The sequence below is a fragment of the Zerene cesonia genome, chromosome Z (genome assembly GCF_012273895.1).
Source record: "Zerene cesonia ecotype Mississippi chromosome Z, Zerene_cesonia_1.1, whole genome shotgun sequence".
Lineage (NCBI taxonomy): Eukaryota > Metazoa > Arthropoda > Insecta > Lepidoptera > Pieridae > Zerene > Zerene cesonia.
The window spans coordinates 11,122,697-11,140,271 of NC_052122.1; the positions used below are offsets into that span (position 1 = coordinate 11,122,697).

Genomic DNA, 17,575 nt, shown 5'->3' on the forward strand with positions numbered 1-17,575 from the left:
TAGTGAGATTAATGGGCAGGTGGTTCATGATATATACAGATGTATATGTATGTATATCATTGTTGGTTTGTTTTGGTAAAGTTACAAGGGAAGCATTATCAACACTACTTAAAACAAATAATGACAAAACGCTTCTCTGTTTTTATTCTTTCTTGCCGGGTAAATGATAAAATTACTTAAAACAAAATATGTTTGATATACATTGATTGTTTATAATCGTCGTAATAAAATCCATTTATACTAGTAATAAGGGATCTTCATCTAACAGCTTACAATGGTTATTAAGAAGCTACGCGGCGATCACTAACTACCTTTCTATTTAACAACACATTCTTATGGATAGAAATCATAATGTTTCGGCTAACATTTACATCACCCACAAAGCATACGTATTTCCTACGTGGAAATAGCATCGGTTAATATCTAATAGTTGATATTTGATGAGCGTACCGATACGCAAGAAGGCTACATGGATTGTTTATAAATTAGACTGACGGCCGCTTTGAGTATGTATCCTGTGAGTTATGTAAATCACTGTTTACGCCGCTTTATACGTAATTTTTAGTCTGTTTCCTCAACAAAAGGGACCATTTGCATCCCTCTTTTGTTGTTTATATCTAACACGGTTTAATGCTAATTTCCATATTCATTAGACGACTTTAGAATTAAATATTCCGGCGAAAGTTCGTGTAAAAAAGGGACCAGGAAATCGCATTAGAGACGACGCAAGTGACAGCAGAACTTTTTATTGGAATCCACACAATTTGGGAGGAAGTTTCTCGCCGTGATAAACATTTGTTTGGTCTGATTGTGGGTGAAAGTTCATTAGGTTATTGGCAAACATATTCGGTTTTTTTTTCATATTTTTTTGTAGACATCTGTTACACATTCTTGGCGACAGAATTGTCTTCGAACTTTTTATAGAATATTTAATTTTCTTCTTGTTTATTCATACTATATTTTACTAGCGGTCTGCCCCATCTTCACCCCTCCTACGGTTTCTCTGTATAAGAACCTTCTTGTACTTTAAAAACATAAATAGCCGAATTGGTCGAGCCGTTCTCGTGTTTTACGCTTAGCAACACATTTTCACGCTTAGCGATTCATTTTTATTTATACACAACCGTTTAAAAGCATATTTTTATCTGTTTAAATTATTGCCGTTTTTAATAATTTTGATTAGATTCAAGTTGTTTATTAAAACGTAACGTAGTATTTTTTAATAATTGTTAATATACAATTATTATGTTTAGTTTTTTAAATACAGCAAGGAGAAATAGCAACGAAAGTATGTCTTCAATAGACCAGTAAAGTGCAATAACGCTTCGGAATCTTCTGGAAGCCAAATAAGACGTTTAGTTAACGCTGACACGAGGTTGTTGCCAAATTACGTAACGATGCGATGAACACATGTCTCTGCTAAGGCTGCCACTGAATGCTTACCTAGCGTTTCACACATGCATACGATTAGGGAATTAGTGATGTATTTGGAGCACTTAATTATTCTTTCTTTAAAACGCAAAAAATACATCAACGTTCTAGAGTAAATTACGTATCTATTATTAATGTATCAATTTTTGTTACAACAGCGCAAGTAACTCACTCTGTCTCTTCTTCATGTCTAAGTCACTGAATCCATTTGGATGAAAATTGGTTGTACTAAATAGGTCATAGCGAAAATCTCACGTGAATGGGAGCTGTGTGGGGATAGCCCAAGGACAGTCTATTTATTTTTCTTTTACAGTTTTACTACGCGGTTGAGAAGGTAGTATGTTACAACTGATTATTGTTTTCACGAGCTATTATTAATGATCAGACATAAGTGAGTGAAATGAAATCCGCATGAATATAAATGGAGATAATATAGGGAAAATTTCGTCCAGAAAGTAAGTTACGTTTGGGAATTCCGGGGTGTGAGAAATATATTGGAATTCAGTTTGGAAATTAGGCGCCGTGTCGGGTTTGTTTCACTATGCTCGGGGTCAGGTCACCTTAACTGTGTGATTGTTAACTGACTGTATTTCATAAGTTCTAAAACTGTGTAAATCAATCTATTAAACCAAAATTACAAGTATATTTTAGTTTTCTTTTTTTTTTGTATGTTATGGTGGTTCGCCTGATTACAAGCGATCACCGCCGCCCATGAACCTAATTATTTTCTAATTAGAGTATAAAATATAAAAATTTAATCATCCCTGATATTATAAAAGCGAACGTAAATTTTTTTGATTGTCTCTTCTTAAGTGTGAACACTTAAACCACTGAATCGATTTTGAAAATTTGCTACTGAGACAATACTGAGAAAGTCACCGAATTATTAGCCAAAGCTGATTAAACTAGCGGTTCGCCCCTGCTTCGCGTGGCACTTTCTAATATAATACGTTCAAAATCACAAGTTCCCTGTTTACAATATTGCAATATGTAATACGACATCCATACATACGCGAGTTTAAATATATCTCTTTTCAACAGTTTTAACTCAAGTCTGTCTTGGATTATGTCTATTAGATTCATAACATATAGTCGGATGAGATGAAATCTGCTGAGAGATGAGGCGCAGGATCAAGCGCCCTTAGAGGTCAGCGGCAGCGGCATATTATAGTAACTGTTAAAATATTCACGGTGAAAATAATAATTTGTGTTTGTTTTCTTTTCTTTCACGTTTGAATAGAGATACTTTATAGTATGATTTTAATGTCTGGAGGTAGGAGGCAAGACCACTGTCTAGACCACGGTAAAATATGGCATTCCTATGGGATTATTCAAATAAAAATTTCTAGAAAACTATTCGATATATAATTATATATGTATTCCATATGATACAAATGTTCAGTTTTCTTTTTGTACGTTTAAAACACCTAAACACATCGAACTACTATGGTTCTAATTACTAAACAATAACTTCGCTGTATTGATAAAATGTCTGTTATAATCGGCTATTAAATTGAATCATTTTATCAGAATTTTATCGCCCATGCTTCACACTTGTTTTTAGACATGCATTTTATTCGTATTTTTCACTTAACTTTTTGCCGCTGAAATTTAAAGCTATATATTTTTACGAGCTTTCAAACCTAATGGCTATCGTTTCCGCGACTGGATATTTATTTAACGTGTTAGTATCATTTCAATAAATCGGTCAAGTAGGGAGATTCTATTTCACAATCATTTTTATTGTAATAATTACATTAAAATTTCAGAAAAAGTACATTTCATTATGTCGAAAAATTCGGTATGCCCGTTATGGAAGCGAAATGGTACTTAAATTAAAATTTTTTTTTTCTATATATCCATAAGTACATTCTATGTTCGGGTTATTATAATCCAGCTGGCAATTTTGACTTCATCTGTTTTTTTTTTTCTTTTTGTATGTTAAGCTAATAAGGGGACTCAAGGAACATAAATAGCCCTGGGTCTTTTGAAAACAATGCTCTCCGTTTCAGAGATTGGCCTGAAGAAATAAATGCACCACAATTTTAATAATCGAAAACGTTAAACACACCGTAGACTCCTAACCAAATGAAAATTTTATTTATTTGTTTATGATTATGACTCGATGACCTTTTTGTAGAAGAATATGATTATATGTGTTAATGAAAGAGAAATACTTGAAGAATATTGATATGTGCCTTCTAAGTTTAAAAAAATCTGAGATTCTAAGTTTAGTATTAGGTCTTTCACCAATGCGCTGGTTATTTGACTCGTAAGCTCCTTTGATGCTCATACAATAAAAATACAAAGTGAGTAAGGCCTTCTGTAGATAGCATGTTTTCATAATTAATTGGAGAAATTTTAATCCTGAAGTCAAACAATCTCATCAGCTCTTTGCATGTAGAAATTAAAAAAAAATAGTTAAAAGATAATATAGCCATATATTGTGTACATGTTTCCTTACTAGTAGCACAAGTTTTCTACTACTCTCTACCAAGATGTTACTCGGCAGATGTTTAAGTTATGAAACAAACATAATACAAGTGTGTTCGAAGCACATTTGCTTAGTTTCGGAGTAGGTGGTGTTGAGTGAAATCTCCTATTACAGTTGTGTATTTATTTTATTAGAAGTTTCTATCAGTAGTTTCGGCGAGCGAGTGTTTAGTTAGCAAATATAATCATTGTAATATTTTATACAAAATAATAGTAAAAGAAATTAATGGCTCAAGATTAGTGGTCTCGTATTTGACAGATCGATGATGTGAATAAAATTTGTTACATAGTTACAAATAAAGAATAAATGTTTATATAATATCTTTATTTAAATAATCCCCAATCCCCAATAAGTAGTAATTTTGATCACTCTTATCTGATTGTCATTGTTAATTGCATAAACATTGTTATCATTCGGGGAATACTTACAATAAATATGACAAATAATATAAAATATGCAGTTATATTTTAAAGCACAAAGTTGGAATGTTGATTTCATTTTATGAAGCTTATTTGCATTAATTCGATAATGACTTCGATTTGTGTTAATCAAAAGCCAACAGATTTTTCATATAATTATTCCCTTGAACATATATAAAATACGTGGCTGATTCTGTCCTTTAATTATTAATAATAATTCTGATATGAACTTTTGTTGTTTGTTTTATTTAAGAGTAGCGGTCCGACCTGCCTTCGCCCGCGGTAAATTTAGAGCAAATTATTATATCTATTAATATATATATAAATTATTATATTTCTTTTCTATATATTTGTACACTTTCTTGTATGTATTTATACACTTCTACCTTTCCAAAATTTATATTTCCTGTATCCAAAGGTTGCCTGGAAGAAATCGCTTCAAAGCGATAAGGCCGCCAAATTGTACAATAGATATTGTTTATTGTTTTTGTTAACTGTATGTGTATTGTACATTAAAGTGTAAATAAATAAATAAAATAAATAAATATATCACTCAGTGAATATATAGCTTTTTAATGGTGAAAAAATTTGGAATAGGTTCACCAGTTTTTGTGTGAAAACATTACAATATCTACACATCTCATTATCAGCCCATATATGTTCCAACTGCTGGGACACTGGCCTCCTATGTGGGTTCAGGCCATAATCCACCACGCGGCCCAAGTACGGGTTGGCAAATGTCACTTCGAACTTTTAATCCTTGGACATACCAGTTTCCTCACAATGTTTTCTTTCACCGTTTTAAGCAGTGGTGATGTTATTCCACATGTGTTGATAAATTGGATTGGATGAAAAATCAATTTATTTCGAAGCGAAGGAGCCTCTCTTATCGATTTTGAAGTCCGATGTTCTCACCACCGAACCACCACTTCTGCTACACTCACATATATATACATATATATTTCAATATTATAGAATACTAGCTTTTGTTCGCGACGTGGCTCGCTTTATTGTAGATCTAATAATTCTCGCATCCACCAGTGGTACATAATAAATTCCTAAAAATATATCCAGCTGATAAGGAGCTCAGTTCAAACACACAATATGCAGCTTTAAGCAGCTTCAGATACAAATTAATAACAGAATCAATCTATAATTCATTCTGGTACATTGCGTATCGCTCGTATCGTTTTCTCTACCCTTCCTAGCCCCCCTCTTTATTCCTCCCATCAAACCTTTGTTTAACCCATGCCCAAATAAGTCGTCATAAGTGGTATGGTCAGCTAAAAATAAGCGTTACTTATCATCAGGCGACCCACCACTGGTTTCTTCGTCGATGATGACCTAAAAAACTCACAAGAAATGGATACTCTTGCTCTTAGAATTGCGTCAAACAACTAACAAGATGAACTGTTGTAAAAAATTCTACAGAATGTTTGCACAATTTTGATGGAAATAAATTACGGGACGCCGAAATGTTATTTTACGAAATTCGCTGCCAAATTGTACGACTGACAATTTATGATTTGCTCGAAAGGATATATTTTTTACGGCGTATTTTTTTTATTTAGTATAGACTATATTTTGAAACAACTATGTAAATAAACACTTCCCGCGATTATACTTTCATAACTATGATATGTGACATATAACATTAAAATGTTTATGGTTTCATTGAATTCCTCTATTTCGATGTTTAGGATATTAACTATGTGAGTGAAGATAATTATTAAAATTTTACCCGGACGGAGCCGTAGCAAGTATGTTGTAATATTTAAAACAAAAGTTGTTTGACTACAGTAATGGTAGAACTAGAAAATACAGATTTGAAAGCTTCTAAGCATATTTAGATTGATTCTTTTTGTGCTATGTTTAACTATTAATACATGCAATGAAATAGGCAGTCTATTTTCGATCTAGGGTAGCAGTCATTAGATACAAAATTATGCGACAAAATTTTATTGGTGAGTTTCAGAGCTTTGTTTAAACGTCTGTGGATAATGTCCGCTGTAGTCAGATTGGTCGATAAAAAACACTCACATCACATCACATTAATTAAAGAATTTATGTGAATGCAAACGTAGATTTTCCCGAATAAATGAACTTTAACACAGTCAAGCGATTATCGTTGCATTGCAACTTATAAACATGTCTCTAAAGGCTATTTTTCTCCGAAACAAAAACTAAATGAATATTGCCTCATGCAATTTAAAGGTTCGATCTCACAAACACTTCAAATCCCCAGCAGATTTTAGTTTTTTTCCTAAATAGTTCCATAGTAAATTGGTTCTATCGCTTGTGCTCTATTTTCTTTAACGATAAAATATGAAAACTGAACTTATCTCCTTCGCGGGCAACACTGTTCTTTGAATTCGCTCCAAAAGCTGAGACGGCAAAAAGATTGGCGACAAAGCAATTTGCTTGGTGCCACATTAGTCTTCATGGTTTTGTCATCTACTTCAATATCGAAAATGACGTATTTACGAAAATATGCTCGAAATTAAGTTTTTGATAGATAGATAGTACGTATATTGAAGTAACGACCAGAATTGTATAAAAGATCAGTGATGCATTTGAGGTGTTATTACACATTACGAACTATGATGTTCTGTGGTCTTATAAACAACCAGCGCTCTACACCAGATTCGCCTGTGGTGCATATATATGCCATAATATGTCACTGAGCGATTTTTAAAATCGGCCCCGTAGTAATAGTGTTATAATATTATTAACGTATATACAAAAGACAAATGTTTTCCTTTAAAATATCAGTCTAAATATATTTCCTTTTATAATTTTTTTATGGCGTCATTTCAGCGTATCTCTGGTTGTAAATGACTTGATCAGGATGCGTAATAACAACCATTCGGTAGGCAATTCTATGCCTTAAGGCCATCTATGGTATACGTATCTCTGGTATATTTGTAAGTATTCTCTACGAAATTGTACAGAAAACGAGAATTTCTTGAACAAATTTGATCAAACGGTGCATCAGCGAAAGACCGAACGGGATTTGATCACCAACTAACACCAACTAAGAAACTATCGATTGCTTTGATCTGTTGGTCTAAATATTTGTTCCAGAACTTCAGTTATGGAAGATGTTAAATAGCTTAGCATTACTTTGAACGAAAAACTGAAGTGGAATAAATATCTGGAGGTTAAGATTGACCGAAAAAATACGCATTTTTCTTCTAACAGTGCTAAAAAGTGTTCGGCAATAAATGACACCTTCCTCACACTTTTGCTAAAAAATCATCATGAGACTTAGAGCTCTGTGATATGGTAGATAAAAACTCTTCTAATATGAGATATTCCGAAGTCTCCAAAGACCTATCTAGCAATTACTGGCAGCATGAGCACAGCACCAACTACTGCGATTGAGGCAATTCTCAACTTGACTTTTGGAAAGACAGCAGTTCCAACTACAGCTTCGAGGTTGAAGACTAAAACTATTAACTTCTAATAAAATTTGACATTTGAGATGAAAGAAAAAATAAATTAATGTTTACAAGTATGAGTGGGAAGCAGCGTAGGAGTCAGATTTCAAAAGGTGATTATGCTGCTAAAAGTTTCTTCTAATTTGTTTCAATTAATAACGAATTTAATTAACAATATTCAGCGTAATGTCATGTATATACAATATCTGGAGTTTCCAATATTGTTTACGTAGTTAAAAGGTTCGTGAAGTAAACCCAGAAAGGGACCTTCTTCCAGGACTCTCTTAACGAAATACGTACTTATAAAGTTTCATTAATAGCGGATAAGATATTTCCGAGGACTGTGGCAACCAACAAAGTGGACATGAGAATTTTATATAAATCAGATACAAGACATGCAAGCAAATTATTTCATTTAATGCTGAATGCCACAATACAGTTTACTTGCATATTATGCATATACAATGTTATACAAAATCATAAAGGTTATTTAATGAAAAGCAAAAATTAAGCAAATACCAAAACAACTTATATAAACCGGAGGCTCATATCTTCCTTACCCTTCTCAGTCCTTTCCTTTGTTCCTCTGGTCAATCCTTTTTTATTCCCTTTCAAATTAATAGTCCGCAATCCATTTGCAGAGGCGTAAGGCCTACAATAATGACCTTGCGTCTCTCCATATGTTCCTTCCAGCTTTTACTACATTACGGGTTGACTTGACTGGGACTGGGATGCCATCTTTAGGTCCTGGTCTGTTGACAAAAAAAGAATCATTAGAATCGGTTTATATACCGAAGTTATTCGAACACATATATTATACATGTATGTGTCACATTACGTAAAACCCTCCTTTTTAAAATCGGTGAAGAGGCACATCCATCCATGATAAAACTCTTAAAACATTTAAGAAATGTAAGTTTTGAATTTGTTGAAATCCATGCCATTTTTCGTTGGCATCAGTGGGGAGAAAATGTCAAAAACACTATGACGAAAGAGTTTGCTCAAATAAATTCAGACGAGAGTTAGGATTCAATTTTAATGTATTTTCCTTGAAAGTTTTTAACCGACTTTCCCAGAAGCGAAGGATGCTTTCAATTCGATTGTTACTACATGATCACACATGTATGCGTTTAACGTTATAAAAAAATATAAAAAATTGAATTTATTACTTAATAAGTAATAAAACACAAACTATTTATTTGAAAATAAAATGGTTACGTTAAAAACAAATATTTTGGTCAATTTTTATATTCAGGACTAATATGGTTCCCTGACATGGAGTTAATTTTTTTATTTAAATACCACTTCCTTTCTGCCTTAATTTTATTATTTCCATAGAAAAAACTAAGGACAAAAAAATATGGAATTTTACATGGGCGACCTAAATCCTACGGGACTTTATCTTAAATGGCTTCCGCGTGACACCAAAAAATGATGAAACTAATTGCTCAACTTATCTTAATTTCTCACAAGTCTTTTTATTTTTTACCTTTACCCTCCTGTATGTGTGCTACATTTAGATGACGCTTCTCTTATTCTATTTTCAAATATTTGTGGTAGATTTTAATCATTTTAAAGTGAGTTCTGTTTACAAGTAGTAATTATTTCCTATAAAAAATGTCACCGGCGCCCCAGGGGTAAGCACTAAACAAATAAAATATGAGATGAAATGACAACAATAATTCCCTTCTGACTCCAAAAGTATCACGTCAATCGGAACACACGGTTTAATTAAAAACCAAAGTTTACGTATACGATATGGGGACCTTCAAGAAAAGAATTACTCCTTCCTTAAAGGCCGGCAACACACACCATACCCCTGGTATTGTGGGTGAAACTGGGCGACGTGGATTACTTAACATCAGGTGACCCGTCTGCTCGCTTGCCTACTTTATCGCACAAAAAAAAAGAGTAAAAACAAAATACAGTCGAATTGAGAACTTCCTTCGGGGGAAGGTCGGTTGAAAGTTTATTAATTGCGATCATTTTATAATTATAATTTACCTCCCCTCCACTATGTTAATTTATACTGTATCAATTATTATCCTTCCTTCCTTTTATCATATTTTTATAAAGAGTGCAAGCAAGCTATTTTCCCGGCAAAAATACCGCTCAATCAACTAAAACATTGATTTGGCACTTAACTGTGTGCTGCTCCGGGAAACCCCTTAATAGATCTTCATTAACGACATCAGTTTTGTCGACCTTAGTTTGATTTGGCCTAATCTAGTTCGGAGGCAATCAACGCAAATCTAATTACGTCTACCAACTCAATCATGGACAGAACATTGCGACCCTATAATAAAGACTTCTTGACGCAACAAAACGGACAAACGCTACTCACATAATAATGCCGCACATTCATTGTAGAGGCCTACTTTGTTTTACAATTTCAGAGCCGTTTTCAGCCATACGAGACGGAGCCCTGTTTTCATTTTAGGGACATCATTCGATCATTACCTGTGCACTGATTTTGGATAAAAAATAAATTTCGTACGAGGCAAATATGCGCTTTCTTTAAGATTCTAAGAGAGCTGAATATAATGAAGATAACTACTATCATTCGGCCCGTGCCTTCGTACGCATAGTTAAGCAAACTCTTCGGCTTCATGATTTTACGTATATCCTAGATTTCCTATCAATCTATAAATCTAAATTCCAAAATTACATTATTATTAATATAGCATTAAGGCGAATCATTAGTTACTATGCCACTTAATACTCTAGACAAATTTCAATTTCATTAACACATTTCAAACGGAATTCGCTTTCAGCCGGGCACGCTTCAGCACGAATTTGGACAAAAATTAAAAAACGCACCGGGGCAGTACCCTCTTAAAACCGGCTTGAAATAGTAGCATGTTGCTGAGTTTCGTACGGCACATGGGGGAACTGGAGCCCCGTTTCCTTATGCTCATCTACCGAGTCCATTTCTTCTTTCTAATCATCAATAATTTCCATAAAGCGGGCAGCATATTGTAGAGGCGCTTAGCGAGTGTTAATGGGTGGCGATCGCCTACCACCAGGCAAACCACAAGCTCAGTTGCCAACTGTGACCTAAAAAATCCTTCTATCCAACTATCGTAATCCACATCACCTTAAGAAGCAAAATTACAGCCACGCCAAGATTAATTGTTTTAGGTATTTCACGAGTTATATAACGTAATCGTTTATTACTTGGCTAGTGATGTGACCTAGATATAAAATGCTAATAGCGCTGTAGCTTAGCAAAGGCAATTAATATCCGTTCCTAATTTACATGACATATTCCCTATAAACATTTCTGTGTTATGACTTGGATATCTTTGAAATCACTGCGCTTTATAATGTAAAAAAATCAGAGATTGGTAGTATCTTACCAGGCCATCGCTTTTTAATAGGAAAACTATTTTTTATAGAAAAGTTCACGACCTATGTATACAAATATATTACAGTAAAAAACCAACTTCAAAACTTCTATAGTTTGCGAAATTTATACCTCTCAAAAACCACTGGACCTATTTTGATTAAACTTTCAATGATCCCAAAGTTGAAGTATACCCAACATTCAAAGATAACGACTGCTAGTATTCAATGGAGAATCAAAGAGCTGTTATGTCCTAACATATTGAAAAACTATTAAATTTTGACAACATTACATACATTTTACAACCAAGTACTTTTTATTAAGCCATAAAGTTTAATTAAACCCTGCGTCTCGATTATTTTATAAATATAAATATACAATAAATAAACGAACTTCAAATTACAACCTTACCAGGTAAATACTTTCGAATTTAATGAAATACATCTACATCTAGCTAATTCTAAGATTTGTCCCGCCGTTACCGTACTTTATGACGTTAATTAATCCCAAAGTCAGCGATTCCCCTGATTAATTCATAAATTTTCGTTACGCGATGACCTGTGTCCGAGATACATTATGCTAATAACGTTGCAGTAAGCCTTTGTAATTAATTATCTGATCCTAATTTACATGACACAATATGTTCTCGACTCCCCGACGCCTACGAAAGTCCCTGACGTATTGCTCATAATCTTACTTGTTATTTAATTGTTGTTATTCTATATACGCTTAATCGACAACCTGATTTGTATATTTTCAACACACATAGAACAGTTAGGTCATCTGTTTTCTAGGCCTTAGCGTACATATCAAATGGATACCATTTTATCAGTCAGCACGACCGGAGACCATAACTTATAGCCATTATTATGTTTGCTAATTTTATATTTCCACAAAGGCTGTAGAATCCTTTTGTTATCTATCTGTTATTTTTCATGGAGTTTGGATTCGCGAACAAAGCGAGACGCATATTTCAAGACTCTAATCTCGCCTATTCGCGGAGTTTTTTTAACTTTTTTCCGCGTTAATTCTGCTTGATTTATTTTACCAGATTCTTCAACAATTACTAATGCAAATAATGGCTCTAAGCGGTGTTAATTTGTTAACTGTTCTAAGAGTATAATTTGTTTAAGTTCCGTGTTGGGAATTAAGATGTGCTTTCACTTTATTCTCGCTGAGATAATTGCTTTGACAAGCTTTTGAGGTTTGATGCAGTTAAAGTTTACTTGTTTCCACAAGCTGGTTTGCGGGAGGAATCAAAACTTTGATAATCTTTAATATTGTTGATATTCATATTTCGATTATATTTGATATTGTTTGCAGTATTATCATTCCAGCCGACTTCAAAAAGAAAAAAAAGACTATCAATTGGACTGTATTTTATTGGCTTTTTATCTAAATATTTTCTACAAGTTGAATCGATTTTATGATGTTTAGTTAATTTGAAACCTCGTTCCTTCCATGTCTCATTTTAATTTGATCTAGATCCGGCAATTTGAAAGCTGTTTTTGCTGTTAATAAAAAAAAATATGACTTATCTTTGCCTTTTTGTCAAATATTTGTTAAATATTCAGTAAAAATTATTAATTTTAGTAGTAAATGGTCGTCTTAGTTTAGTTTTAGTAAAAGTTTGTAAAAAGCTTTATTAAGCCGCAACGTTGTAGGAGTTAATTAAGGTGAAGCGTTATAATATATCTGTGAAGGTCAAGGGATAGATTTCGATCAAACTTTTCAGTAACTGGGTCAAGTCTGGTTCCGCAATCATTGTGCCTTTATTACTTTTAAAAGTCCACACTTTCGTAATTAATAACTTTCGTGTATTCTATAACATTTCAGCTTAGGTATTTCAGAAGGAACCTCAATATGTAGTATAGAGTCACATTTTGTCCATTATTTTTTTTTTATTTATTTATATCCTTTATTGTACCAAAATATAACCTACAAACGTACACGAAAAAATACATAAATAGTACTAAAGGCGGTCTTACAAGCGTGTGTCCGGATAGTCAAAGGCAATAAACGCATCTTATATAAAAATAAATGTTATTCCTTTTATATTATTTGCTCTAAATTTTATCTATATAACTTAAAACGTGTTGCTAAACTTTAAAATCAAGAACAGCTTGAAATATTAGTGAAATTACTAATACTTTTAACGTTTTGTCAAGGCTCTTATGCAAAGAAATAACGTACCAGAGAGAAGCCGAGGCGAACCGCTTATATATATATTATTTTAACCCGCATAATAAGAGCACACTTCATACTTTTAGTTACTGTTACTATATAAGAGTAGGATAATGTAGTTACTGTTGCCGAACCTTATTAAATAAATGAAAGAATAACAAAAACAACAAGATACGTAGTTAAACCATAGACGCTGCATGAAACTTCGTGACAATGGGGATATGCCGGATACAACTCTGCTTGTTATAACAGAATTTCTTTTTAACAAGGCTTATTAAAATGAATTTAAAGGTCAGCCATCGTCAGCTATTCTCGAGAGCTCATATGTAGAACGTGGGGCTTACGCGTGAAAGCCTCAAAGCTTCTAAGGCCTTTTTCAAATAATTACGCGAGCCATAAAAAGGGAAAGGTGAGTTTAGCACCGACCGGTAATAGGCCATTATATATACATATGCCACGGAGTATGATGAATAGTTTTATTTTGTATTGGCGTTTACTGGAATCGCGAGTTATTTACTTTTTTATTTTGTTTATTTATTTTTTATACAAAAGGGGGCAACCAAGGTCGGGTCGCATATAAGCGATCACCTACCGTACCAACCAACCATAAACATAATTTAAAAGTTTGATAGTTTCACTGCTCTTTAACGGCTGAACGGATTTCAATGAATTAATTATATTGTCTTTATATGCATACGATAACAATTATAAAAATTGATAAGCTACATAAAATTGCTTTCTTTTATACTGTGACCGCACAATATTTTTGCATATTGCTAAATATAACTTCACAAAATACATACATAAAAATTCAATCTCCAAGATACTATAGTACAAAGATACCGTACCGTACAGGCCATGGTTATGAAATAATAAAAAATAAACAGTGCAAAAATTACGTAAGGGCGAGGGCTATGAAGTTGTTATTTCGTAGTTAATTTATGTAATACTAGCAAACCCGGCAAACTCCGTTTCGCCACCAAATAAATGATTTCATTTTTCCTGCTTTTCTGCTGAAATTTTTCCTGAATTTTCTTTGCTATAAACCTCACGGAGCCCGAGACCTTTCCAACGAATGCAAAACCGTGGAAATCGGTTCGTGCGTTCTGGAGTTATAGCGTCAGGAAGGAAAACCCGACTTATTTTTATTTATGTAATATTAGTTGGCAGAAACTAATAACGAAACATCTCAACCACATCAAACATCACCCAACAATCTATAATAATCAAATGACGTTTAATAAGATGTGAGTTGTGAGTTTCGTGACGCGTCTAAACATCCTTGTAGCATATTGTGTAGCAATGGTACAACTATAATACAGAAACTTGAATATCGTTACCAGAATTGACATTATTTTAAACCTATAACCCCATATCTGATTGTGGGTGTAATAGGTATCCTGTGAAAATTAGCAAGTTCTGATGCATTCATAAATAATATAATATTGAGTGAAATAAATATGAAGTGTTCTTGAAATAAATTTATTTGCAGACACGAGTCTTTCCTTCAGAAATGATAAGATATACAATATAATTGCGAAAAGAAGGGAAAAAATAACCTTGTAATTTTTCTTACCTAAATTTTTCATGAAATGCACGTTTCGTCAAGAAAACGAGGCATAAAACCCTTTAAATTTTGGCATAAAAATGTAAACTTATTCTTTATCTGCTTCAATTAACTTTTTCTCAAGACGAAGGTTTGATGAAGACCTGCGCAAAGCAATTAACTCCAGGTTCTCTGTTAGATAATTATAAACTAGTTACCCTCAAGCTGAAACTTCTATATAAAACTTACGGAACGTAGTTTAGAAACGTATTACGTAGAGACCGGGTAAATGTTTACTTATGTGAATTTTGTTTTTTTTTTGTAAACAGCCATTTCTAAAGCGTTTTAAAAAAAATGATTTCCTTCAAATATAAAGTTAATAAAACAGCTATGATTTCGCATTTCCCATAAAATTTAGTCATTTAAATGATATTAATATAGGTTATCTTCTTTGTTCTAGGGGGTCGATTTCGTTGCTGCTAGGATGTTTGGTGACTATAGTGACGACCACCGTTGGCGGCGCATCAAGGTGCCCCAGCGAGTGTTCCTGTCGAAATGTGCTGCACCCCGCGGCCGAGAGCGAGCTACGTGTCGAATGTACGCTTGGTGACCAGAGCGCAATTCCCGTCGACCACCTCGACCGGACCGCTGACGTCATCATCATCGCTGCTCCTCCAGAACATCCCAATTACCTCACCATCGGACCCATCTTCACACAGCCCTCACCCTTCACCAACCTGAAGGAACTACACATAGTCAACTCAAATGTCCCATCCATCGGACAGTATTCCTTCTGGGGCCTACAAAATCTCCGAGTTCTAAACCTCACGCACAATAACTTGACGAGCATCGACGCAGACAATTTCCGCGGCCTCATAAATTTGACGGAATTATTCCTGGATCATAACAATATCGAACAGATGCCGAGCGAAACATTCCGCCATCTAACCGCTTTGAGGACGTTAACCTTGTCGCAAAACCAAATATCAACATTAGTACCTCGCCTCTTTCGTATGCTTGCTAAACTATCCTATTTGGATTTAAGTGACAACCCCTTGGCGGATTTGAATCCAGAAGTATTTAAGGACATTCAACATTTACGATATTTTAAGTGCCGGCGATGTTTGTTGAGAAGAGTTAATACTCAAATATATCATCTCGTCCCGCATTTGGAGGAATTAGATCTGGGTGAGAATTTATTTAAATATTTGACATCAGATGAATTCATAAGCCTCAAGAAGTTGAAAAAGTTGAAATTAGACGGTAACCAACTGTCGGTAATTGTAGATAATATGTTTGGGAGGAATCGGGAATTACGTGTGCTGGCCCTTGCACGCAACCGTCTTGCCTTGCTGGCGCCCGCCGCCCTCACCAACCTAACCGCTCTCATGCACCTGGACATAAGTCACAACAAAATTGACAGGTTCCACCTTCAAACATTTGCGCCAGTTGTCGATTCCTTGAAAACCATTAACTTCAGCGGTAACAATTTACCACTCAATGAGATTGCTATTGTGTTACAAATTCTCCCGGACATCCATGGAGTTGGACTTGCCAATTTATCTCTTCAAGAAATTCCACAAAACTTCTTTACATACAACGAACATCTAGTTGCCCTCGATATATCTTGGAATAAACTGACAAAATTTCCGTATAAATTGCTCACCAAAACTAAGTTCTTACAAAAGTTGGACATATCTCGAAACAAGTTGCATACGTTGAACGAAGACGACCTTCAACGTCTCGAGGCTATAGCACATGTGGATTTGTCGAAAAATCACTGGCGATGCGACCGATGTTCCGCTAGAACGATGCTTGTTTACATGGCAACAACCGTATTGAATTCGAGCATACGGCATCTGACATGCCACTCGCCATTGCGACTTAACGGGATAACATTTGGCGAATTGGATTTTGATAAGCTGGAGCCCTGTGTAACAACGCACGAAGCTCAAATGAGTGTGATAGCAGGATTGATGTTGTTGTGTGTGGCGGTTTTCGCAGCTATAGCTGGAGCTTTATGCTGCTCGAGGCGCCGCACCGCGCACTACTATACGAATGAAGAGAAACGCAGGGAACATGGCCGTGAACATCCGGAGGAATTGCTTGGCCAGACTGAGCTAGGAAGCGTGGCGACTATCCATGCTCCTTACCATCTGGTGACTAAAGGCAGCTAACAGCGTGCCCCCACACCGGCGATCCAGAGACGCGCCCTTCGCGTTTCCTTCGAGTCCCCTCCAGCATGTTCCAGGCAACTTGAATCCGCTCCGCTCCGTTACCTCCCGACGCATTTACAGCATATTTCGCGAGAAATTATGTGATACGATGAAGATGATCTGGTGTAAACCAATGGACTGTTTCTGTCTATGACGGACTATCTTTTCGATGATGGCTTCAAGTTCCAGCCTGTAGGTTTAATGCTAGTAAAACAGAGTATTAGCCGAGTATTCTTGTTTTACATATTAAAACCTTTACGTTGAGTCTCTGGAGTCATCATATGTCTAGTTAGCTATCCAATTTTAAATAAAAAATAAAAAAAAAATATTTTTCTACACCTAGCATTTATAGAATTTGGGTCACCTGAACGAAAGGACAGGATATTTGTAAGTGTAAAAACTTTTAACATTCACGAATTTCCGTAGAATTTTCTTAACATTAGCTTAGCGATATACATATATTGTAGAACTTCTAAAATGCAGTAAGAATCTTAGATTT

The 17,575-nt window shown here is 34.6% G+C and overlaps 1 protein-coding gene across 1 annotated transcript in view; it reads left to right on the forward strand.

Annotated features, from left to right (window-relative positions):
* LOC119835613 (insulin-like growth factor-binding protein complex acid labile subunit) overlaps nucleotides 1-17,331 on the forward strand; it is an 83,110-nt gene extending 65,779 nt beyond the window's left edge. Inside the window, exon 2 of the mRNA XM_038360541.1 lies at nucleotides 15,321-17,331. Coding sequence (XP_038216469.1) covers nucleotides 15,321-17,037 — 1,717 coding nt within the window. The 3' untranslated portion in view covers nucleotides 17,038-17,331. The remainder of the gene's footprint in view (nucleotides 1-15,320) is intronic.
* The last annotated feature ends 244 nt before the right edge of the window (nucleotides 17,332-17,575 follow it).